The sequence below is a fragment of the Sceloporus occidentalis genome, unplaced genomic scaffold (assembly GCF_023333645.1).
Source record: "Sceloporus occidentalis isolate IW3139 unplaced genomic scaffold, rSceOcc1.0.p SCAF_43, whole genome shotgun sequence".
NCBI lineage: Eukaryota > Metazoa > Chordata > Lepidosauria > Squamata > Phrynosomatidae > Sceloporus > Sceloporus occidentalis.
Window position 1 is genome coordinate 4,961,906 of NW_028317023.1, and position 25,980 is coordinate 4,987,885.

Sequence of the window (25,980 nt, forward strand, 5' to 3'; positions counted from 1 at the left end):
CCTTAGTGGACTTTTGCGTGCAGAAAGCACCTTGTAGGTTAGGGAATAAATATCGCTGATCTTGCTTGAAGGAAGAAAAGTTTTTCCCTCGCAGGAATCCAGGCGAAGGCCGAGGAACACCAATTGTTGAGAAGGAACTAAGTTGGACTTCTCCGAATTTAGAATCCAGCCGAGATCCTGAAGCGTATGGACCACCCGGGAAAGGTGAGACTGAAGGAGAGCTGCTGAATGAGTGTGAATCAGCCAATCGCCCAGGTAAGGGATGACCGAAATGCCCTGACGTCTGAAATGGGCCACCACCACTGCAAGGAGTTTTGTAAACACTCTCGGGGCTGGAGACAGTCCAAATGGAAGGGCCTGAAATTGAAAATGTCTGATTCTTGAACCCCAAGGAATAGCTACCCGCAGAAACCGTTGATGGGAGGGGTGCATAGGGACATGAATCCAGAGCTGATCGTACGGTCTCCATCTTGAACCTTAGGAAACGAAGGTGACGGTTCAGGAAAAGTAGGTCTATAATGAGATGAAACCCCTTTGGTGTTTTTGGAACCAAAAAGACACGAGAATAAATCCCTTGAAGGTGGGAAATCAAAAACTGGTCTGCAGGCTTGCTCTCGAATTGTAGTCGATAACCCTGGGATATGATGGATCTCACCCAGGAATCTTGGGTGATGAAGAACCAATAGTCTATGAAATGCCGAAGTCTTCCTCCCACCGGGATGCATGCCGAGTCATGCAAAACCTTTGGGGTCCTGGGCCGCTTTGGGGAAGGCGAACCTATCATGTCTACCCCTTTCACGATGAAATCTGCCCCGGAAGGCATGTTCTCTTGCAGGGCGAGAGAAACCGGAACCATAGCCCCTGGACTGGCCTGGAAAGTATGGACGAAATGACTGCCGCCTCCTGGAAGCAGTTCTGCGTTGTGGCATCCAATGTTTATCACCAGTCGTTTTCTCAAGCAGGGACTCCAGCTCCTCGCCAAACAGAGACCCTCCTTTAAAAAGGAATTTAAGCAGTCTGTTCTTTGAGGCATTGTCAGCCCCCCAGGCTTTAAGCCATAAGGCCCGTCTGGCCGCCACAGAAAGTGCAGAAGCCCTGGCTGACATCCTGACATTTTCAATTGAGGCATCGCACAGAAAATCCACTGCCAACTTGACAGCAGCAATGTTCTTGAGGATAGTCTCTCTAGGCGTTTTTGCTGCAACATCTTCCTCAATCTGCGACAGACAGATTTTTACAGCTCGAGACACTGAGGCAGATGCTATGCCAGGTTTAAAAGCAGCAGTGGAAGCTTCAAAAGATTTCTTAACAGCTGTTTTTAGCCTTCTTTTCCATTAGATCCGAAAAATGAGAGCCATCCTCCAGCGGCAAGGTTGCACAAAATTTGGCAAAGTCCTCCTCAAACGGAAAAAGGCGTTTCACCCGCCTGGACAGGTTAACTCTCCTCTCTGGATGGTTCCATTCCTGCTTAATGATGTCGGATAAAGCAGGGTGCACAGGAAAAGAAGGTGACTGCTTGGAGAAGACGGAAAAGAAGTGATCCCTCTTAGGTGTCGCTGTATCCTCCAAGTTCATGGCAGACTTTAAAGCAGAAACAAGAGTATCAATTTCTTCCACCGGGAACAAAAAGGAACTTTCCTCCCGGATTTCACCTTCCTCTGAAGAATACTCCTCCAGCTCAGGGTAATCGAACTCGGAGTCAGAGAACTGCTGGTAACCCAGGAGAGATGGTTCCCGTACTGCCGGAAGATGGGAAGGAGCAGGAACCGACTGACGAAAGGCAGAAAAGGTGGACTGCATCTCTTCCTTAAGCAAGGCTAAAAACTCTCTCCCACCAGAGGCTTCAGAATCCGCAACGGACTTTAGACAGGCGGAACAGAGCTTTTTCTTGGAATCCTGCAGAGGTCTGTGACAATCAGAACACTGCGCATTCTTGGTTTTAGCTAAAGCCTTTTTAGGTCTCTCCTCAACAGAGGGAGGCTCAGAATTATCTGGAGCAGACAGAATCCGACAGAATGCAACAGCACTGTTAGAAAAATATATAACAATCCATTCTCAACTCACCACACCGCTTAAATAGCTCCATACCAGGCTACAAGCTGCAACAGCAGCAAATTAGGCGCCAAAATTTTGAATTGACATGAAAACGAGGCTAGGAACGCATACCGGACATGCCTAGAAATCCTAGCCGGAAGAAGCAGAGACGCCATCTTGAAAAACGCCGGTCCGGCGTCTAAGAATACAGAAGGCACCGGTGGCAGTGGAACCAGCGGGAGCTGAGGGAAGGAAGCCGGACGGACCACCGCACAGCCAAGGTGAGTATGCGCGGGGCAGCGCGGCACCAGCCATCCGGCTACGGTGCAGGAATACCCCCACCCGGGGGGGCTAAGCCCTAGGGAGAACCGGCTCAACCTAGAGCCGTATAAAAATAACAAACGGGAGACGAGTCCTCCCTACCTGATGTAGGGCAGGAAAAAACACTGAGGGTGCTAGGAGGGGAGGGGCCTTTTAACCTTTTGAGTCCTGCCCTATCTCAGGTACAGAGGAGGAGTCTCTCATCAGTGTTACCTGGGATGGCAGGGAAATTATATTATTCCTATATAACACAATGTATGAAATGAAACCTTGTGATTTACAGCCGAGTACAGAACAGCATTTTGTTAAGAAATTTCCACACGTCTAAGCAAACATGATAAAACCAAACCGTTTGCAAATTCCAGGAACTAATTTCTCCACATTCGCCCTGAAGCACTGGATACACACATGGAAGCCGTGCTATGACGGCGGGTATAAAATTCACATTACGCGGTATTAATCTGAAGAAAAAGGCGGCCATGGAACAATGGTTATATGTCTATTGTACAAACACAAAAATGACTCAGACTAATACTGCAGATCAAGTAGAAGGAATAAAACAGGCATGGTAAAAGTTAATGAGCAGTGAAATGCCTGGCAACTCATATTATACTGCTGCTGTATAGCGAATCAGGGGTCTACAGAGACCTTTCATTTGAGGACAGTAGTATCTCCAGGAATGGAACTTGGACCTAGTGGCACGCCATCCGAGGTTATCACCAAAACATTTCATCAGATTTTACGGGACAATCTAATTTCCCTGACACTCCCTTGTAAAGAAGAATGCATATTAATATTAATGTTTAATTACCTATCTACTGATCAATTTTCCTCTTTTGAAGCAGGTGTGGTCGTCATAATTCATCAGTTTTCTGTGCCCTCACTAGCATGGTCCCTCCTCTCCCCAGCACTCTCTGACTTACAAGGTGGTGGTGGTAGTGATGATAGGAAAAGGTAAACCCCTGTTTACTTTCAGTTGCAGACTTTTAGTTATTTTGTAGACTTGTGACAATGGACCAAAAACGATTTGGACACGTTTTTCATTTTGTTTTTGAACAATGAATTCCATTTCCTGCCCATTCCTTTCAGACAAAAATCGCCCTTTTCGACTTCTGTGAACCTTCTCAAAATGGTGGAGCTTATAGGCACACTCTCTGTCCCGACTGGAGGAACGGTGAGAGGGTGTGCCCAGAAGATCCGCCTCTTTTACACAAAGTAACCTTATGGTGAACTTCCGCAAAATGGCGGTGAACAGTGAATTTCGCAAAAGGGTGGAGCCTCTGGGCACACACTCTCCCCCGTTCCAATAAGGGGGAGAATGTTTGCCCGGAACCGCCGCCATTTTGCGCAAGTTCAGAGCAAAACCCTTGTTTTATCATCCATTTCACTCAGTGTGACTCACAGCAGTTACTACTTACAGTCCCTCCCTGCAGTCACTCTGATTGGCCAAGCCCCTTCTTTCTACCAGTCCCTCCCTGCAGTCACACTAAAGATTGGCCCCGCCCATTTCCTATAGCTTCCACATGGCCCAGCAATTCATCTAACTGAGTATAAAATTAATATTTGGGTTGCTGAAAGTTAGGGGAGGTGGGGGTTAATTTAGGGGCAGTTATGGGGTGTTTAGGGTTAATTTTGGGGCAGTTATGGTTGATGGGGTGTTAAGAGTTAAGGCTGTTTGTTTTTAACATCCAGTTATTTTAAACAAATGAAAAATTTACATTAATTTTTTTATCCGATTAATCAAAAAAATAATCGGCCAACTAATCGTGCAGGACCCACCTAACACTTTGTTATGTGATGCACTACTTGTCCTGTTTGCCCACTCATGACTGCAGTATAAGATGTAGCTATACAAATCAATAAATAAAAAACATATAAGTAATAATTATTACATGCATAGTTCCTCAGGAACAACAGAACTCACATATACAAGGTTTCATTACAAACCTTCTTCTGGAGATGTGGAGATTGGGACAGCTGTGAGATCATTAATCACATAATCAAACATTCGCCCTTCTTTGGCATACTTCTTCAATATTGGGACACAGTCTTCAACTAAAACCTAAGCGAAGCAGAAATGACAAAACGATCATCCAATATGTCACAGATCTCCAATTAATTTAACACTTAAACCACTTTAAAATATCCCATTTTTAATAAATTAAGAGAAATACAAGTGGAACTGTGCAAAACAAAATCCAGGCAGAGATTGCCTCCAAAGGGAATGCCAATTTTGGGTGGTGGCCATGATTCCAGTATATATTAAATTATTGTTTTAATTGTCTCAGCATATTCAAAAAGTGTATAAAAGTGTATAAAATAATAATACTCATATGATTAAGACATCTCTATTGCGCACAGTTAATGCCCCCAGTGAGACCCATACAGTGTGAAGCTTTTCATTAGACTAATGTGAGTCTTTGCAACTTTGTTACAGTTGAACTGATCTCCACTGTTACTTCTCTGCTGGGTGCAAAGCCTAGAAAGCAAGGAGTCTCAAGTGAAACATTAATTCCAAGATTATTCTTCAAGCTGGAACTGACTGGTATATTCAGAAAAGATCGATATGTCAAACTTAATTTTTTTGTTTTGTTTTACTTGCTAAATATTTATATAAAGACAGTTATGGACATCCCACCTTTCCTCTAGTCGTGAAGTCACTGTGAATGGCCCTATCCCCCTTACTAGGGATAGGGCCACTGCTGGGCCAGACAACAGGCCGAGACTGGTCTACCAAGTCCTATCATAAGTTGTCCGGCAAACAGATATGCATAGCATACAGCCACATACCTGATAACAGTCACCTTTGAGATTGTCTAACACGTCGCCACATGTCTTTCGCATATACTTCCTACATCCGTCAATCACCATTTGGTCTATGTTTAAAGCACGTTAAGGTGTAATGTTGTTTCCATGTTAAATGCCTCATTTAACTTTATCTTCAGAAAAACACCTCCATTTCCCATACAGTATAATAGAATGTTGTGCCATTTTGTGCCTAATTGATAGTTTACTTAGTCACATGACCCCTGTTCTTCACACCACTCGTTCTGCCACTACAAGGACAGAAATTTTGGGGGGCAGGTCCACTTTTAGTCTTTAAACTTCCTCTTGGATTAAGTAGTATTTTGCTAACACTGCAATGGTCCAGTGTCTGATTACACAAGGGCTAACAATAGTATCATCCCAACGGCTTTCCCAAAATTTTCGTTCTATACATTAAATGTAATGGTGTTAATAGATGAAGAATGATATAGCGATGTATTAAAAGTCCACCATATTATGGGCACAACCATCTTAACTTCCCGTTCCAGTTCTGAGCCAACATCATGAGACAAAATTATACTTAATTTCTGGAAAGGGTTTGGAGATCTAACGGTATCAGGAACTACATTTCTAATGTTGCATTTGGTGACAAAAGTCAAATTACGCAGAGTAAGCGGAACTGCACCTCCAAGTTATTTTTCCTCTTTTGTAAGTTGCTTTTGTAAGCATTGGTAAGGAGTTATAACATCAGGCAAAAAAATATACTAGTTCCATCCCCATTGGGTGAAAAGTTATGTTTATAATATCTGCCAAACAATTACAATTATCATTTAACAGACAAAATGCGTGTCTAATAAGATTCTAAAAATATATACTGTCCAGTACCCCCAGTGCTAGTATCTGGAGATGCGTACAGATGAGCGCAAGCATGCATTCCTACCTCCACTCAGCTATCCCTAACAGGCTTGCATGCATACACAGAAAGTGCCCCCGTTGATTCTGTAATGCACTAGATGTAGCACTAGACTGTCCCATTAATAGAAAATAGAACGGAAATGGCTTGGGCGGCTAATATAAAGTGGCTACAGTATATATTAAGATGTACAGCAGGATACAAACTTTGCATTTTGATCATAAAAAAGATAGTGGTAAAAAAAATGGTATGGCAAATTATGCCCCCCCCCCCCGTTTTTTATGAATGTCAATGCAATAAATGTATTTTCTTTTTTTTTTTTTTTTAAATAACAGCATACAAAAGTAAAACAGATTAGAAAGGATATCTCCACCATGGTAGCCATTTTTGGTTTCAGTTTGACCAGCTCATAAAGTATGCCTCCATCACCACCTCCAAGAATCAAAACTTCTTTCCCATAGTAGTCTTCCTTGCCACTGCCCATAATGGCATGGGTATATGGCAGGTCGCTTTCTGCCAAGTCTAAAAGAAGAAAACATTAGATGTATAGTCAGTTACAAAGGACTTTCAACCCCCTCACTTCACTATTCATTATGGCAGGTTGCTCTAGCAAGAAGGTCTTAGCTGTATATAATATAATGTATAATATATAGTTTAACGGGAGAGGAGACTTTGAAGTAAGCCCATGGCGGTGGGCAGAGTGTGGTACTGCACCTACCAGGTTTTCCCAGAGATAAAAAGACATAATATTATTATGTTTTATTTATATAGCGCCAACAATTTACGCAGCGCTTAATACAATACATATATTCAAATATGCACTTTAATGAATGTGAGGTCCCTTTAAATTTTTGCACAATCCATTTGATTCTTTCTCAGTCTGACAGCTCATTGGCTCCTTTACCCACCCCACCACCGTTTTCTGTGCCGCAGATGTATTTGGGTGAACACTTACTGCCAGTCAGCCTCAGCACCGACTCGGCAAACATTGTGGGGAGTCTAATGAGAACCCCTGTGCAAATGTGCAGAAGGAGCTCCCACTGATTTAAGCAGCCAATCAGCAGTGAGAATTGTCAGACCACAGAAGACACAAGTACCTCCAGTGTTGTAGCTTCTACCTACAGAAAGTCTATTATTTACTAGTTTCTTTTCAAAGGATGCATATGACAGTGCTTCTTTAGGGGGCTGTCAGGGATGGTAAACTGCCCCCCTTACACTGTGTATTTTAAATGGCCACCCAAGCTCTTCCTGCAGCAAATGCTTACAGGGGTTGGGCCTTCATAATGTAAAGTGAGGTCAAGGAGTTGAATTCATAACTTTTGTTAAAACCCTATATGTAGTATATTTGTATCGTTTTTTAAATCTAAAGACAATAATACTTACTAACATCCCCATTGAGGATAAGTATATTTCCAAACTGCTTAGAGTGAAGGATCTTTATATTCTGATAAGGCGAATCTTTACTGTAAACAAGTTCATCAATGTCGTATTCAACAAGGCGTCCGTCGGCTGTCGGCCAGTATCTGTCAACCGATGCTCCTCTAACAAGCGCAGGTAATCTAAGGAAAACAGAAAAGAAACAAACTGTACAGTATACATTATATACACAGATTTATCTCATTAATGCTCACCAGGCACTGGTTAAGAAAAGGGGAAAAAAGGTACTAATAAAATGTTGCATTATGTAATAAAACAGATTTCTTGGCCATTTTCTGAACTGTTTAATTACAGGGATAGTCTGGCATCTCATACCAAACAAAGGATTCATATTACTATAGTACTGTAATAGAAAACACAGTTGTCAATCACTAGCAGCGAGGCATTCCTACCGAAATGAACAGCGCTTTCTGTATGAAGAGAGCCATATGTGTGGATGTATCCCTCTATGCACTCAGATCCGAAAACGGTATGATATAAGAATATGAATAGTGGAGTGTATCTTTCCCATATTTTCATCACTTGTAAAAGCTTTACAAGAATATCAGGGAAAATACAAGACTTTACATCTGCTTGTACAATAAATTCAAAATAATCCATTGTTCGGGAATACAGTAAGGTTTAAAGAGAATATCAATATGGTACTTCACAACCAAATTTCAATATTAAAAGTAATTCGATTTCAAACAGGTTTCCAATAGAAAATCCAGTTTATGAAAGCTTAATTTAGTTCTGTGACACATCACAAACATATTAGTATGTTCCCTTTCCAGGGCCGGACTGGCCCACCGGGATACCGGGAAATTTCCCGGTGGGTCGGCAGATCCGTGGGCGGCCGGCAAACTAACATTGAAAACAGCCACTGAGCGGCGGCAAGTGGGATTGGAAGCCTCCTTCGGCGCCAGGGGCGGGCTGGGCAGGGGGACAATTGCCCCCCAGGCCGCCCGACTACTTTAATTCTTCTTTTTTTTTAAATTTAATATGGCAAGCCGGACCGGCTATATGGCAGAGTGGCATATAGGGGGTATAAGGCATTTCTGGAGGCAGAGTGGCATATAGGGGATTAAAAGGCATATCAGGGGGCATAGTGGCAAGCCTGGGGCAGATGTGCATAACTGGGGGGGCAGGTTGGCAAATAAAAGGATATAAAAAAGAAAACCAAAAATGTCTCAATCATAGCTTTTATTAAATATGAAAAAATAGTTTACATGAATTAATAAAGAAATAAAAGTTTCTTACAAGAATATCGTGAAGAATAATGTGATCGCTGTTTTGTTCCACTGAATAAAATGGAACTTTTTCATCTAAAAATGTTTGCAGTAGCAAATGTTTTGATTCCATTATGTGCAATGTATTTCATTTATTAGGGCCTTTTAACACTTTTGCTTTCTGTCACTTTAATACAAATAATGTGATAAAAAGAATGTTTTATAGTTATTTGTACGGCAAATAGTGTGACTCAGATATGTATAAAGGGTGCGTGTGGGTATAAGAGCTCGACCGCAAGATAAACTATATGGGGCTGGTCTCCAAATGTTTCCAGGGCTGCTTTTCAGTCCCAGTCCTGCCTGTCCCTTTCCCCTATAACCCTAACCAAAGAAGATAAAGCAAGAAACCAATTGATCCCATCATCTCTACAGTGTAAGGTTGCGAGCAGAGCCCTCTTTACCCAATATATCGGTTAGTTTTAGTCTGTTCTGTAAAAATCACAGCCTAAATTGCTGCTGCTATATAAATAAAAGATAATATTAGGTCCGCTATTCCATAAGAATTCCATGAAATTAATGCAGTTCATGCTACAAGTCATTGCCTTCTGTTGCCACTAGAGGGTGATAAAACACAAGGAACTTCCAGTACAAGTTCATGGCCCAAATAATACATATACTATATAATTATATATTTACATTCATACATACACACACATATGTGCACACATATAGTCGTGTGTTTTATACTATACTATAGAACTTTGAAGACTTTATATTTCACTGACAAGAAAAATAGGCAGAACAGGCATGATTATAATAAAATGCCTTACGGTGTTTTTATCTTATTTGTGGAGTGGCCACTTGCAAATGCAAAAGAGATGGAAAACGTTCTCATCTTAAAAATTAAATACCAGTAAGTTCATTTTCTTAAAAATCGGTATGTGTCTTCCTAGGTTCACATGCATAATTACTTCCCTGCTGCCATGAAGCAGCTTCCAACAAAAAGGGATACACAAGCAAGATAACACTACAGAAGACACTACAGAAAACAAACACTGAAATTATTTTTCTGACAGATCAAAATTGTGGATTTCAATAAAAATAATATTAACTTGAAAACATGTCATGTTAAACAAATTAAAAAAAGAAATAAGGAAGCTTAAATGCAAAAAATAAGCAAACACAAGGCCGAAAGGAAAGTGTGTGTTCTTGAAAGTCAAACTACTTACCGTTTCACCTGTTTGATACTATTGTGCAAAGTTTCTTTCATTGTCTCCTCTATCTGGTCTAATAGCTGGGAAAATGCAAAAAAAATAGTAGATAAGAAAAATGTAACAACCAAAACAAAATCCAACTGCCACATGAGTTCTTTGTAACCAATGGGATCCTCAATAAATGAACTAAGGTAGGATAAGCACATGTCAGGAGTACACAAGCTATCATCTTCCATTGTATCTCGGTACCAAGTAGGATGCATCATTGGTGCAAAAGCAGCAACAATATACAAGAAAACTGCATCAATTACAAGATTGAGAGACTCAACTTGTGTGACTTTTTGTGTGTATTTCTTTGCAGAGAACGTGTTTCTTTGTGTATTTCTCTACAAGTCTTTGTCCAACTGTAAGGAAACGGCTGAAAACAACTTTTAATACTGAAAGACAATCAGATAATTTCTAATTTTTATTGATTAGTAGCAAAAAAACACCCAAAAACATGTATATACTCACCTGATGAGCGAAATTCTTTTGATCTGGCTCATCATTAGTCTGGAGATCGATGAGCACTAAACCGTGGGGATAAATTCTTACTGAAGAAAAACTAGGAAAACAATGAGGAAAATCAAATCAATTAAACCAGTAAGCATCATAAACTAAATAGAAATCATGAAACCAGAAGCCGGCCTAACAAGAATTCAGGTGTGAACAGATTCCTAAAGTGACAGTCAACAACCCAACACAGCCTTGCCAAACATACATACATACATAATATGGTACATAAAAAGAAGCCACAGAGATGCTTTTGATGGCAGCAACAAAAGAGGGCAAACGCATGGAAGGCCTCTATACATTTCCATGCAAAAAGGTGTTACTTTCATGGTTACATGTACCCATCATAAGTAGGACCGTACCTTTTAATTCTAGATGTTCAACCCAACGGCTGCTGTCCATGTCCATTACAATGCAATAAAGCTTGCATGTTTGGAATTCATGCGTTACCTTGCCCGTTGGCCACTTCAGAGAACGTGACTGGAGCAATTAGTTTTTATCTTTGACTTTCCCATTTAATGGCATATTTCTCCCACCAGCTCATAGAAGCATCAATTTCAACAATTAATCCCTCAGTCAACATAAACTACCCAAGGCATTTCATTTTGAGATCCATAGAATGTAGCATGATTGTCATCATCTACTCCACTAATGGAAATAGTATTCTATTACCGTATTTGCCTGAATATTACATATTCAGATAAATTGTAGCCCAATAACACGAAAACCGAATATCAGCTGTGTTTGCTAAATGAGGAAGTTGAGTAATAATAGCCAGAGTCACAATAAGGATTAGGTTTTAAGATGATAAGTTAGAACTTGGTATGATTGGCATTCATTTACATGCAAGACATTGAACCTCACATGGAAAACTAATACTACTTTTACCACATATTTATATAGAGAGAATAATAAGAGCAATTGATGAAAAACAAAACGTGGTTACACTGCGAATCTCAAGACTTGTATGCATGACTATTAAAGTGATCCCCATATTTTTACCAGACATCATTAAAGCAAAATTTTTCGGCTCACTGATGCCATTTATTCATCAACACACAGCATTACACCCATTTAATTTGTCATTGGCTACTGGCATGTACAGGTATGGGGAGCATTCTCCATGTCCTTTCAGTCCAGAGTCGCATCTGTCTGGTCCAAGGAACACTACTCTGTTGGACAGGCAAATGTGCCCTGGAGCCAAAAGGGGCAAGGAAAGTACCTCTACAGAGTGCCTGGAGGACTCATCGAAATCATACTAAGGAAACGGCTGAAAATAACGGCATGGCCATAGCAATCTACAATCTCAAATGAACATGTCATTGGATGAAAAACCTACATAACTTGTGGAGTAAAGTGCCTTTAAAAAAATGTTATATGTTAACATTAAAATGCAGAACAAAGAAACCTTATTTCCTGTTCAACTGATCCTACCGCAAGATTCGATTTTAATTTTCTTCTTGAGAAACTCAAACTGTACGAGAAACTGAAGAAACATAATAACATAATTATAAAGACTTACCAGAATAATGTATCTGTATATTTCCATTAGAGTAGGTCTCCCATCATTGCATCTGAACGGGGGGGGGGGGGAATCTTTCATCTTAAAATACAATACACTCTCTACTTTAGAATATTAATACTATGGCAAACGTAATTTGGATTGTAACACCAGTCAGCTTAATGACACTTTTGTCATGGTTATGGCAAAAATAAAACTTTACGGGTAAGCCATGTGGTAAGGTATCTTAACTATGAGTGTCAGGGGTTAGGGCACAATTTCCCGTCGGGGTGCATGGCAATTTTTGAAGTTCTGTTTTAATATGCCGAAATATAAAAAAAAAAAAACGGCCAAAAATAATCGTCCGCAGGGGCCAGGCTGCTTACCTGTGCATTGGCCGCACAGTGTGCATCCAGCGTCTCTTGTACCGGTCAGGAAAAGCAGGAACCCAGCAAAGTCATGTGAATGCCCATCACATGACTCCTCTCCGTTCCTTCTTCCCCTGGGGCGGGACAAGAGAAGTTGCTCGCACAGCAACACAGAGGGAAGCAACAGGGCCCTTGCAGAATTCTGCAAGTGAGAGATCTGCAGTTCAGGTAAGGGCGGGGAGGGTGTATGAGCAAGTATGCCTGATTAAGGGAATGAATGAGTATATGAATGAGTGTGTGTGATAGAATGGATGTGTAAGGGGGGGGGATAGCATGGCATAGGGAGCCAACATATCAAATATATATATATATATTATTGTTGATAACGGCAATCACACTCCTATCATGCCCAGGTTTTAGCATGTACTGGCTACCTTGGCATGATAAGAGTATGATTGATGTTATAATATATATATATATATATATATTATTGTTGATTTTTTTGGTCCAATTTGTGTGTTAACCAAAATTGGACAGAAAAATTCAACAACAATATATATATATATATATATATATATATATATATATATATATATATATATAAAATTGTTAACAGTAATCGCACTCCTTTCATGCTAAGTCATGCCAGTACATGCTGGAATCTGGGTATGCCTGGGCATGGTAGGAGTGCAATTGCTGTTAATTAATTATATATATTAATATTAATGTTATTGCATTTTTTGTCCAATTTTGGTGTGTTACTTTTAATAAAAGTGTGGTTATTTTTATTTATCTATTTTTATTAGGTAGGGGGTCATTTTCGGTTTTGGCCAGTATATCCAGTAAATCATATCGGTGCATCCCTAATATTGTTTGTTTGTTTGTTTCCAAGAGATGTTAAGCTATTAACAGATACAAAGCCTAGGGTAAAACAGGCATCCTTTAACATGATGTATTGGTAAATATACAAAATGTCCCCTCCATTATTTCACCATTTATTCCAAACTAAATATTAAAAATAACTTAAATTGCTTTTTTGTTAACCCTTTTTTTTACCCATAATGTAAACGTAAAAAACAGATGGTGGTTGTACATGCATGTAAGACTGCACACAGAACCCATGAAGGTCACAGTACACAATATAGTGTAGGGTAGGCACGAACTAAGTAGAAAATACTGTGCTGGGGAGTACACCAACTTCTTTACACTTCTGGTCCATCTGCTTCAGGAAACTACAAGTCAACAAAAGCTCATCTTTCCATTTTTTGTTTTGTTTAAATAGTTATGCATTTTGGTTTTCCTTTTTTTCTTGGTTGTGGTGAATGGGTTTGGAGGGGACAGGGGCATCTGCAACCAGGCATGCCAGGCAGTTGATCAATACTTGGTACATAGTTGTTTTTTTGGCTCTTTTTGGTTTGATACGTACAACATACATAGCTTGCACTCAAAGAGTTCAACAAACACTCCAGCTATCCTTTCCACAGCTTTAGCCCCTTCGTGACAAAGGCTGATTTTATTTTCTGTACCCTTCGTGACAATGGCCGTTTTAAAATTTCTGCGCTGCTCGTGTTTAGCTGTAATTTTCTTCTTTCCCGTTTACTGAGCCCACACAGCTTATATATTGTTTTTTTCAGGACAAGGAGTGCTTTCTTTAGATGACATTGTTTTGATTGTATCATATTATTTACTATTAAAAAAAGTATAAAATATGGTGAAAAATTTAGAAAAAAATGACTAACTTTTAGTTGAAAAATCTTTTACTCATCTATAAAAGGTAATGAAAAACACCTGCTAAATAGATTCTACTATTCGTCCTGAGTTTAGAAATACCCAATGCTTTTATGGGGTTTTTTTTTGCTTTTTTCTACACATTATGGTAGGGTTTTGCTATTTCAAAGCCATTTTTTCCAAATCTGGTAATTCTTCCTCCCATGTGCCATTTCGGGTATCTTTGAAGCCGGCCAATGATCGAGGCATTCCAGCGACACCATTGAAGTTTAGGAGGTGATCAATGAGGCATTATAGCAATACCGTTTGGGTGCAGAAAGCGAACGTAGATCGCTTTCTGCACCCGTTTAAAGTCATGACGGTCCTGGCACGTCAATTGTCACTAACCGGATGTTAGTGCATGACGTGCCAGAACCGGCAATTGTCATTAAGGGATTAAAAATACTCTCAGGAAGTACTCTTACAAGCATCGTTTGTTGGTTAGCTATACAGGGCATTAAACTGTCCCTTTAACTTCATATTCTCTGCATCTGCATGGCAGGTGGTCATTATCTCATCCCTCCTGTTGAGTTGCTGATTGCTGTTGATTGGTTCTTTGTAGGGTGGCTTAGAAGAAAGAGAACCTTAGGATATGAAATTGACTGAATAATCTTGATGCAGTCAAGCTTGGTTACAAGAATGGTCAGTGACCATTCCCCTTAAATTAGACCTTTAGAACTATGATATGTTAAGGGCATTTCTTATTAAAAGTATCTATTTTTTTATTTTATTTTTTTGCTGATTGCAAGTGTTGTCCTTTATAGCGAAGGACCCAGAAACAGTCTAAATATGCGCCGGTTAGTATAAAGGCATTTGACTCCTTGGAAACAGTAGAATATTTTGAAGATTAGATCAGATTGTTATATTGTACATCATTTCCCTATTTTCAGCTCAACAGGAACAGTGCAACAATAGGCAAACTTGGATTCCAAGAAACTGGCTGTTTAAAGCTGATTATTGTGTTCTGTGAAAAATGAGCTTGGTATAAATATATAAACTACTCCCTAATGTTTTCTGAGGGCGCTGAGATAATGCTGCTTAAGGACATGCCAAGCCAAAAGGTCAAATCTATAATGGTACAGATCCAGGGCACAATGCCAGATAACCAAGATTAACAGTCAAATTAATTTCACTCTGTCTAACTACGTTCCTTCCTTTAACTCCTTTTTAATCCTGTACAGTTGTATGGCAAAGTATTTTCCCTAGTCTGATTTTCTGCATGTTTTGCCACTCAAATTCTTTAGATCTTCAAACAAAACCATGGTAAACAAACAAATATATATTTTGATGCTGTATTTATTAACCCTATCAGGATCAAGGGGTTTCACATCCTAATGGCCTGAGGTTTTTTTTAACCATGTTTGCACACACACAAAATTATACACTATAAAAAAAATTATAATATGAAAAAAATCTATGCTAAAATAGAAAACAAAAGGTTTTGCAATTTCACGGGACATACTAAAACGAATGACAAAATGGAATGGCAATAGACTATAATGGGGAGGAATGCCCATAGACTATAATGGAAGGGGAAAGAATATTGATTCTGAAATAAAAGTTTTAAGACACATTTAACTTGTTTTTTAGAGAAAATCCTCTGACATATCATATAGATCTTTGTCATGTATACTCCCCTAGTATAGTTATAGGTTCTAAACCTCATATTAAGTGGAATTATAGCTGTGTTCTATAGAATGACAGGTGAATGACAGTATTGATGGAATGCCCATAGGATATAATGGGAGAAAAATCAAACCTGTGTTTCAGACAAAACCCTCTGAAATATCACATAGATCTTTGGCACATATACTCCCCTAGTACAGAGACAGGATCTAAAACTCAGATTATGTGGGATTATAGTTGTTTTCTATGGAATGACAGGTGAATGACAGTATTGAGTGAATGCCCATAGGATATAATGGGAGAAAAATCAAACTTGTTTTTCAGAGAAATCCATTTGACATATCATATAGATTTTTTTCATATATACTCCCTAATACAGCTACAGGTTCTAAAACTCATATTAAGTGTAATTATAGTTGTGTTCTGTGGAATGACAGGTGAATTACATTTTTGAGTGAATGCCCATAGGATATAATGGGAGAAAAATTAAACTGGTTTTTAGAGGAAACCCTCTGACATTTCATATAGATCTTTGGCACATATACTCCCCTAGTACACACCCATGATATAAAACTCATATTATGTGGGATTATATCTGTTTTCTATGGAATGACAGGGGAATGACAGTATTGAGTGAATGCCCATAGGATATAATGGGAGAAAAATCAAACTTGTTTTTCAGAGAAATCCATCTGACATATCATATAGATTTTTGTCACTTTGAACACTGGTGACACTTGCAATATGTTGGTCACCAGAATGAGGAATCTGCACACACACCAAAGGAACTCTGGTGCTGAACTGTGCCAGGAAGGGCCAGCTCCCCAGTAGATCAAAATAAATAAAGGCTCCAGGCACTCAAGGGTTCCAGCTCTGAATCAAACGCCTAAATTATGTATTCACCTTGGGACAGCTATCTTTACTTTCTGTTCTTGGAGACTGCATGATTATTTTTTTTTTAAATGTTTTTTTGTGTAAAACAACACCAATATCCATCCAACCCTAATTTTGGACAACACAAAGCTTAGATGTGCAATATAAACACATTCCTTTCATTTTTGACTGTGTGCCACAGCGAGGTTTAGTTAATTAAGACCAACTCCAATAAAATTCACCAAAGCATTAATCAGAAGCCTGATTAAACAAATAAAGGATATCAAACATTTGGCGACATGCAGCGCTTTAAAAACCCAACTGCCATTTCACAACCTCAGTGCTACAAATATATTTTTTAAATGGAGTAATTGATTTTAAATCAGATTATATAATTGTAATTTTTTGTTATTATACTACACTTGTAAATATTAATAAAGAGTCTGCAATGAAAACTCTGTTACTTGTGTTATTGTTATCTTTATTGAATCTACTTAAACTTCCATTTTTTATATGAATATATATATATATATATATATATATATATATATATATATATATATATATATATGTTAAATGAATAGTTCTATGTCCATCAGCACCAGTATGACCCTCCACCAACGCACCGCAAAGCCATTTGATGCTAATGATGCTCATTTTCGATGATCCCTCGATGAAGATTACATTACAATTTTCCTGTCAACCATTGGAGGGTGTTGTAAGAAGCCTCGTTGATTCTGGCTGGATTGTTTTATGTACCTACGCTGCTAGATATGTTTTGTAACTGATCAGCACCCCTGTAAATACTATGATAATCTTCAAGGCTGGAAGAAATATGGTTTTCATGGCAAACGGGATATGCTAGAGGCCAGGATGAGCAAGGAAATGCATGGCCATTAAAAACCTCTGCTCCCTAGGGCAGGGCTCAGCAAACGGAAGAAAGCACTTCCAGATGCCTAGGGTTTTATAGGACATGGGGGCACTGGCTGGGACTACCAACAGGTGGTACACCCAATATTGGTGTATTGGGAGCCCCATTTCCCCGATCTCTGAAGAGCATGGAAGCTGGACTCCTCTGCTTGGCTGCACCCCATGAAATAGTCCAGTAACCAAAGTGCCCAGCGAGGTCACGTAACATGCATTATGTGGCCCCGTGGTAGTACAGTGTGATTTCTGTGTAAGAAAAGGTTTGTAACAGAAAGGCATTTACCTTTCACACAGTTGATAAATAACTGTCTGAATTTCAACAGTAACGCTGCTGGCTGCTAGAATGCAACATATTTGTCTTGATTGCAGCTCATATTGCTAAACTAGACAAGTTTTAGGAGTGTCCGTTCTTATCCGGATTAGCATTGATATAATGGACAAATCAACATGATTCGGAAAACATATCCAGCATAGTTATTTTTCTATGGTTAATTATATGGAGATCTGATTAGACCTGGCAGAAGTGATAACATTTTGAAAGCTTAACTTAAGGACAATGATCTTCTTTCTTGTGCAACATTAACTGGAAAGTGCTGTTTAATCCCTAAATCAACTCTGATTCAGTTAGCAGCTTCCTACTACTGAGCACATTTCAGTCATCTGCCTGCGTTATGGTTACGGTCACAGCATTACTCACAATATAATCTTGGCACCAAGGGATTTTTGGGCTAAATATCACATATAGTCAATGTCCTCATGTGAGAAAAGAAGGACACCAATATCCCTTATATATATTATTAATTAACACCATAGAGATGGCGATGAGCTTTTCTTTGTAAACAGGAAAGGCACTGTGTAAGGTTTATCTTCTCAAGCATGGACATCTGGTCTTCCGTGTAATGGAAATATGTCATCACAATATCATTGCTCGTCCTTAATTTCAGCAGTTTGTTCACCTGAGACACAACACCTTTGCATTCTTTTGAACAAGAAAGAGAAGATGAAGAAGAAGAGACACTAAAGCGGTTGTCAGAGAAGGTAGAGAGACATGTGAGGAGAGAGGGGAAAAAAACAACAAAAAGAAAATTAAAATGCAGAGCCTTCTCCCTCATTTTCATTTGCTTTGCTGGGGCCCATCCTTGTATATGGACATTCATACAAAGTAACTAAGTTTGCCCATTTCATACGAATCCAAATGCACAATTATACAAGCTAGTTAACAAGGCTAGTTCCTTATCATCTGACCCAATTATGATGCAGGGCATAATGCTAAGCTTAACCTACGTAATTAACCTACGGAGTCCACTTCAAATCAGAACTCAGGGCTTAACGGGTTCCACCTGAAGTTGCCCAGAGAAAGACTTTCCCAAGGGCTCTGGGTCAGCATCTTTAATTTCTGGGTGAGAGAGTGGTGTTTGGCAACTAACTTCCCACAACCTACCCCTTGCCCACATCACAAAGGCCAGCCCTGCCCTTGATCACAGCCACAACCTATCCAGACTCCTATAAGAAGCAATAGAAGAGACACTCCAGTCCTGGAAGGTTCCTAGGTATGCTTCTAAATCAAAGGGGAACCACCACCACCTTTCAAATGATCTCACAACGCAATTCTTATAACTATGCACAACCACGTTTTAGCAGTCAGACACAGATCAGTGATGCAAATGCTGGTTGATCAAACATCACCATTCATTAATCATCCCTTTATATCTCAAAGCCCCAATAAACCTTAAGCATGTGAGGCTCAAACATATTCCTGTAACATTTTCCTTGTCCCCCAATGATTCATCCCACCACGAGGCCATCATTTTCAATTTCAATATCAAAGAGAGTCATTAAATTATTTTGGTATATGGAGCATACAAGTTCCAAAGGGATAAAGTGCGTTATATAATGCAGTCTGTTAAATGGTTCATTGACGTCATCAAGGGAACTGTTCAATGGGAAACAGCTCAATTCAATGAGAAAATACCCCAGGGCTTTAACATGACCTAGAAAGCTCACTGTGGCCATCCCGTTAACACACATATCGACGTAACAGCACATTCATTATGTCTCTTTAATCCCTTCCATAGTTAAAGAGAAGGCAATGCACCAGACATACTGTACACTGCAGCACAAAATTATATTTTGGTTAGACAATGACTAAATATATGACATAATCAACCTAATTGCAAAAAAACAGTCCAAAAAAATAAGGCGGCATGTGGTGGATATCGTTCAGCGACATTGATTTTGCCTCCCATAAGTCTTTCCTGAGCAAGATCACAAAAATCACATCGGATCAATGCAGGTAGGTAGTAAGAGCTGAGCCCATGCTGTGTGAGATACTCCTTTCTAGGCTCGATGCAGCTTGATGGTGCATCAGCCCGTTTAGCATCATGGTGGATGTGATAAAACGACGTTTGAGTCTCTGAATACTTTGATAATTGACACGTACCTCCCGTTTTTCGCAGTGTATGTGGCTAGGTAACCATGGTCTTCCCAACTATGCACCGTTTCTGTCATTTCTTGCTCTTGAAAAATAGGCTGTAGCGCTTTAATGATGTCATTTCCATCAGCTACAGAAAGCAAGACAGGAAGGAAAATGTGTTATTAATGGGAAACTGTCACAGCTCTTGGCATATATACATTTATCGGCACCATCAGTCAGTCAGTGCAATTATTTACGTTTACACACTTGACAATGATTTCTACAATCTACTCCCCTGGCCCCCATGAGTCACAGTCATAGTCATGAGATGGCGATGGTGACTCTCCAAAAGGGTTTTTAAAGCGAGTTAACAGCATAGATACCCCAAAAGGTATTTCATTTATTTTTAAACCCCTCATCCTACTGGGATGGGGTCTGTGATTTTCATAGTTTATTTTACTATATATTTACCCCCCATCTCCTGAACAAGGGGGATATTGTGGAGTCCTATACCCCCTGAATTGTATTTTAACACCCCCATCCCACCCCAGTGTACAATGGGTGTGGTAGGAAGATAAACATAAGTAGGGCTGAAACAACAAATTGATAAAATCGATAATAATCGATAACGGAAATCGTTGTCGACGATTTCCGTTATCGATTAATCGAGTGATCGATTCGTTGTTGGCTCCTTTTACTTACCTCCGCGAGCGTTCCCTGCTTCCGCTACACGCTCTGCACTGCGTGACGGATGTGACGCGTTCCGGAGGTAAGTATTCTTCATGTCTGTGCGAATCGCTCTGTGCGAGTGGCTCCGTTCGCACAGAGCGGTTCGCTCTGTGCGAGTGGCTCCATTCGCACAGAGCGGTTCGCGGGGGTGGGGGTGGGGTTTCAGGGGATGCAGGGCAGAGTGGGGGTGGGGGGGCAGGCCAGGGTAGAAGACTGAGTGCAGGGCAGAGTGGGGGTGGGGGTGCAGGGCAGAGTGGGGGTGGGGGTGCAGGGCAGGGTGTGAGTGTGGGGGCAGGGCAGGAGACTGGGTGCAGTGCAGAGTGGGGGTGGGGGTGCAGGGCAGAGTGGGAGACTGGGTGCAGGGCAGAGTGGGTGCAGGGTGTGAGTGTGGGTGCAGGGTGTGAGTGTGGGTGCAGGGTGTGAGTGTGGGGGCAGGGCAGAATGTGGGGGCAGGGCAGAGTTGGAGACTGGGTGCAGGGGCACAGTGCAAAGTGCTGGGTGCAAAGTGCCAGGGCTGGGTGCAAAGTTCTGGGTGCAAAGTGCCAGGGCTGGGTGCAAAGTGCTGGGTGCAAAGTGCTGAGTGCTGGGTGCAAAGTGCCAGGGCTGGGTGCAAAGTGCCGGGTGCAAAGTGCTGGGTGCAAAGTGCCAGGGGTGAGGCAAAGTGCTGAGTGCTGGGTGCAAAGTGCCAGGGCTGGGTGCAAAGTGCCGGGTGCAAAGTGCTGGGTGCAAAGTGCCAGGGGTGGGGCAAAGTGCTGGGTGCAAAGTGCCAGGGCTGGGTGCAAAGTGCTGGGTGCAAAGTGCTGGGTGCAAAGTGCTGGGTGCAAAGTGCTGGGTGCAAAGTGCAAAGTGCTGGGTGCAAAGTACCAGGGCTGGGGCAAAGTTTCTTGAACAGTAATAGTCCACCGCTTTTCAGAATGTTTGGGGTTATTTTGTTTCATAAATATTGTGTTTGGGTTTTTGTACTTTGAAAATATTGTTTTTTTATTACATCATAACAAAATAAGAATGTTAATGTAAATTTTAAGTTGTTTTTTAACATCCAGTTCATTAAATTATTTTAAATAAACAAAAAATTTGCATATTGTTTTTTTTTATCCGATAAAATAATCGTTAGTTGCAGCCCTAAACATAAGCCTCCTTGCTTAAAACGGGTCACAGTGACCTTGAGTGTAAGTGAATAACAAGTATGTTTGTAAGGCGTTTTGATGTGAGAACATGCAACCTTAGTCGAGTCTGGTCACTTAACCCTTAAATCTGCTGACCCCTTAAATAGACCCAAATGTGGAAGACTAATCATTCACATTCTTCTCCATCCTCCTCCTATGATATACACATACTTTATAATAGAGAATTACATATTTGTATTTAGTATACTCAACTGGGAGATGTAAGATTACTAACGTATCAGATGAAAAAGAGTAAATCATTAAAATCAAATTTATATATATAGTGCACACTTTTGAAAATGTGTATATGCACTTAAATCCTTCTGTAACATGCTATTATTATTAATAAACGGACAGCTATCCATCTCCGTTTTCATCCCTCATCCTTTGCTTGTTGTACAGTCACCTTTATGTCAAGTAGGAGACCTATAGTATAGAGATGTTTCTTATGAGAATGTCTACCACCACCCAAAGAGCTGTATAGTACAATTATATGGAAACAAAGGACTATTGTATGTTTCATTCTGTGCGTTCTGTATTATGGAACAAAACACACATGTACAAAGTAAATCAAAATCCAGCTTCATCTTCAAATTTCCTCTATCACTAATATTACACATATCCTCTAAAAGTTAGGCTTCTCTTACTAATAATAGCTGGAACAAGTCAAGTCTGGACATTAAAAACGTTTGTTTTTTTCTTACTGCCAAATTGTAATTACACCAAGCAAACAGGCAGGGCACACAATGGCACACAACAGCCTCAAAAATACTTGTACCTTTATACTTTATAAACACAGAGGAGTTTTTTTTTTGTCTCAGTCTGCAGTCTAAAGAAAAAAACCTGGGACGCCAGGGGGATGATGCGAATGACGTAGGACGTACGCGTCTACGAGGGGCGTGTCCCGGGCTTTGAGCTGCATGTTTGGCGGAGGTTTACCTACCTGAGCGCCTGAATCCCCGCGAACCGAGACCCGGGAACTGCCCTGTTGTCCTCCAACCCGGAGTTAGTATCCCGTATAGCGGGACCCGACAATTGAACTCGGGGACCACCCGACTGGGAGCTGATCCCCGGAACTGGGAGACCGATACCCGGGAGCTGAGTCTCGTGATCCGGGAACGGACCATCGGAACTTTGAGAGCCCGGGAGAGGACCCCTCGGGAATCAGGAGGTGGACCCCCTGAGCTCTCGGAACCCGGAATTCGAGGAGTGGATACCGGGAATCGTGATCCGTGCCTCGCAAAGCGGGAGATTTTATTAAGGATAGGCCCAGAAACCTGGTACAAGATCTGCAGAGCTGCATAGCGGCACCACACCAGACCATAGCAGACCAAACATATGGGTCTAGGCCCCATCAGTGCACAGCAAGTATATCTAAATAAAGAATATGAAGATTTGATGATTTGATAGGAAAACATATTATTATTTTTTTTTTATATATATATTAATTTTTCTGTGTTTTTTTATGCTGGACTTTTTTTTTGATGTATTACAAGCTATTAATCTTAATAACTTGAACATGCTTGAACATGCTGATCGATCTTAGAATGTAAGAATACTGAATGAAATCTGGTATATCTTATATTTGGTATTATCATTAAAACAAAAGCCGGAAGAATCCATCATTGAAGTGATATAATTCACTATGCCACCTAAGAATGATAAGACTGAGAGAATAGACAAAATGGATAAAGGCGATAAATCAAAGAATATTAATAAATCCAAAAAACCGCAATCTATTAGTACTTTTTATTCTCCTCGCAGCCAAAGAAGCCTTTCTGACTCACCGGATAAATCCTTGTTAGATCACGGTTTGGAAGAAACAGATTTTCCTCAACAAGCCTATATATCTCAAAAAGATCTAGTAGTGGCTCTGGAGTCATTATATCTGAAAATAAAGTCCGATTTAGATAACAACCTTAGAGACTATAAAGAAGAGATATCTACTTTAAAATCAACACTCCTGCACCACAATGAAGAGATTTCCTTATTACAATCAACAGTTAAAGACTTAAAAATTCAAAATGGAAATTTAAATACGGAGATTAAGAAAATGGAATATAAACTGGCTGATTTAGAAGATAGCTCTAAAAGGAAAAACTTGAGAATTAGAGGAGTCCCAGAGGAAATAACTTATCTTGAACAGTATATGAAAGAATTTTTAGCAACGTATATAGATCTTAAAAACTCTGGCCCGCTACCAATTGAAAATGCCTATAGACTTCCTATTCCCTTTAATCTAAAACGAAAGGATATCGAAAGAGATATTATTGTTACCTTTTCTAATCTATCGATAAAAGATCAATTTCTTAAAGAATGGAGGAAGAACCAACAAAAAAATAAAAAGTTTGCTTCCTTAACTACTTTTCCAGATCTTTCACAAACTACAAGACTGAATAGGAAGAAATTTGCTGAATATACAGCATGTTTAAGAGAAAATAATATACCATATGTATGGGGTTTTCCTATAAAAATCCGATTTACATACAAAGAAAAAATTTATACCTGCTTAGACCCAGAACAGCTGAAATTGAAGTTAAACAACTGGGGCTTATTAAACTAAAATCCTCTGTCACGATTCTGGAGAGTTGATGTTATATATTACATATTATTAGTTTGTTCTTCTTTTTTTTTTTTTTTTTTTTTTTTTTTTTCTATTACACAATATCACTCATAGTAACATAGTAACATAGTTCATAAGGTTGAAAAAAGACCAAAGTCCATCAAGTTCAACCTATATACATATTGTGTCCCTACTGTGTTGATCCAGAGGAAGGCAAAAAACCCTTATGAAGCAGATGCCAATTGCCCCATACCAGGGGGAAAATTCCTTCCCGACTCCAAATATGGCAATCAGAATAAATCCCTGGATCAACGTTCTGTCCCTATTAATCTAATATCCATAACTTGTAATATTATTGCTTTCAAGAAACACGTCCAGGCTCCTTTTGAACTCTTTTATTGAGTTTACCATCACCACTTCCTCTGGCAGAGAGTTCCATAATCTCACCGCTCTTACTGTAAAGAACCCCCGTCTGTGCTGGTGTAGAAACCTTCTTTCCTCCAGCCGTAGAGGATGTCCCCTTGTTATAGATACAGTCCTGGGTATAAATAGGTCCTGGGAGTGATCTCTGTACTGTCCCCTTATATATTTATACATAGTTATTAAGTCCCCCCTAAGCCGTCTTTTTTCCAAACTAAATAACCCCAATTCTGATAATCTTTCTGGGTACTGTAGTCCTCCCATTCCCCTTATTACTCTGGTTGCCCGTCTTTGAACCCTCTCCAGCTCCACTATATCTTTCTTGTACACTGGTGCCCAGTACTGTACACAGTATTCCATGTGTGGTCTGACTAGTGACTTGTACAGGGGTAGAATTATTTCCTTGTCGTGGGCATCTATGCCCCTTTTGATGCACCCCATGATTTTATTTGCCTTAGCAGCAGCTGCCTGACACTGGTCGCTACAGGTAAATTTACTGTTAACTAAAACTCCTAAGTCCTTTTCCATGTCAGTCGTCCCCAGTGTTTTCCCATTTAATACATATTCCCAGCCTGGATTTTTCTTCCCCATGTGCATAACCTTACATTTATCTGTGTTGAACCTCATCTGCCACATCCCAGCCCAAGCCTCCAACCTATGCAGATCCATTTGTAATCGTGCGCTGTCCTCTATTGTGTTAACCACGTTACAGAGCTTAGTATCGTCTGCAAAGATTGATACTTTACTATGCAATCCCTCTACAAGGTCATTAATAAATATATTAAAAAGAATAGGACCCAAAACTGACCCCTGTGGTACCCCACTAGCAACAGTCACCCACTCAGAGTATGTACCATTAATAACCACCCTCTGTTTCCTATCACTGAGCCAGTTACTTACCCACATACACACATTCTCCCCCAGCCCAAGCATTCTCATTTTATGTACGAGCCTTTTATGTGGCACCGTATCAAATGCTTTGGAAAAATCAAGATATACGACATCCAGCGATTCACCCCGATCCAGTCTTGAGCTCACCTCCTCATAAAAGCTGATCAGGTTAGTTTGACAGGACCGATCCCTTGTAAACCCATGCTGATATGGAGTCATACACTTATTTTCATTGAGATACTCCAAAATAGCATCTCTTAGGAAACCCTCAAACAGTTTACACACAACAGA

The 25,980-nt window shown here is 40.1% G+C and overlaps 1 protein-coding gene across 1 annotated transcript in view; it reads right to left on the reverse strand.

The window, feature by feature from the left end:
- LOC149289748 (spermine synthase-like) overlaps positions 1 to 23,170 on the reverse strand; it is a 46,946-nt gene extending 23,776 nt beyond the window's left edge. Inside the window, exons 1-8 of the mRNA XM_089490263.1 lie at positions 22,759 to 23,170; positions 19,948 to 20,077; positions 10,407 to 10,497; positions 9,909 to 9,973; positions 7,418 to 7,593; positions 6,402 to 6,556; positions 5,146 to 5,235; positions 4,303 to 4,417 (exon numbers count right to left, since the gene is read on the reverse strand). Coding sequence (XP_089346389.1) covers positions 4,303 to 4,417; positions 5,146 to 5,235; positions 6,402 to 6,556; positions 7,418 to 7,593; positions 9,909 to 9,973; positions 10,407 to 10,497; positions 19,948 to 20,077; positions 22,759 to 23,170 — 1,234 coding nt within the window. The remainder of the gene's footprint in view (positions 1 to 4,302; positions 4,418 to 5,145; positions 5,236 to 6,401; positions 6,557 to 7,417; positions 7,594 to 9,908; positions 9,974 to 10,406; positions 10,498 to 19,947; positions 20,078 to 22,758) is intronic.
- Positions 23,171 to 25,980: the final 2,810 nt, after the last annotated feature.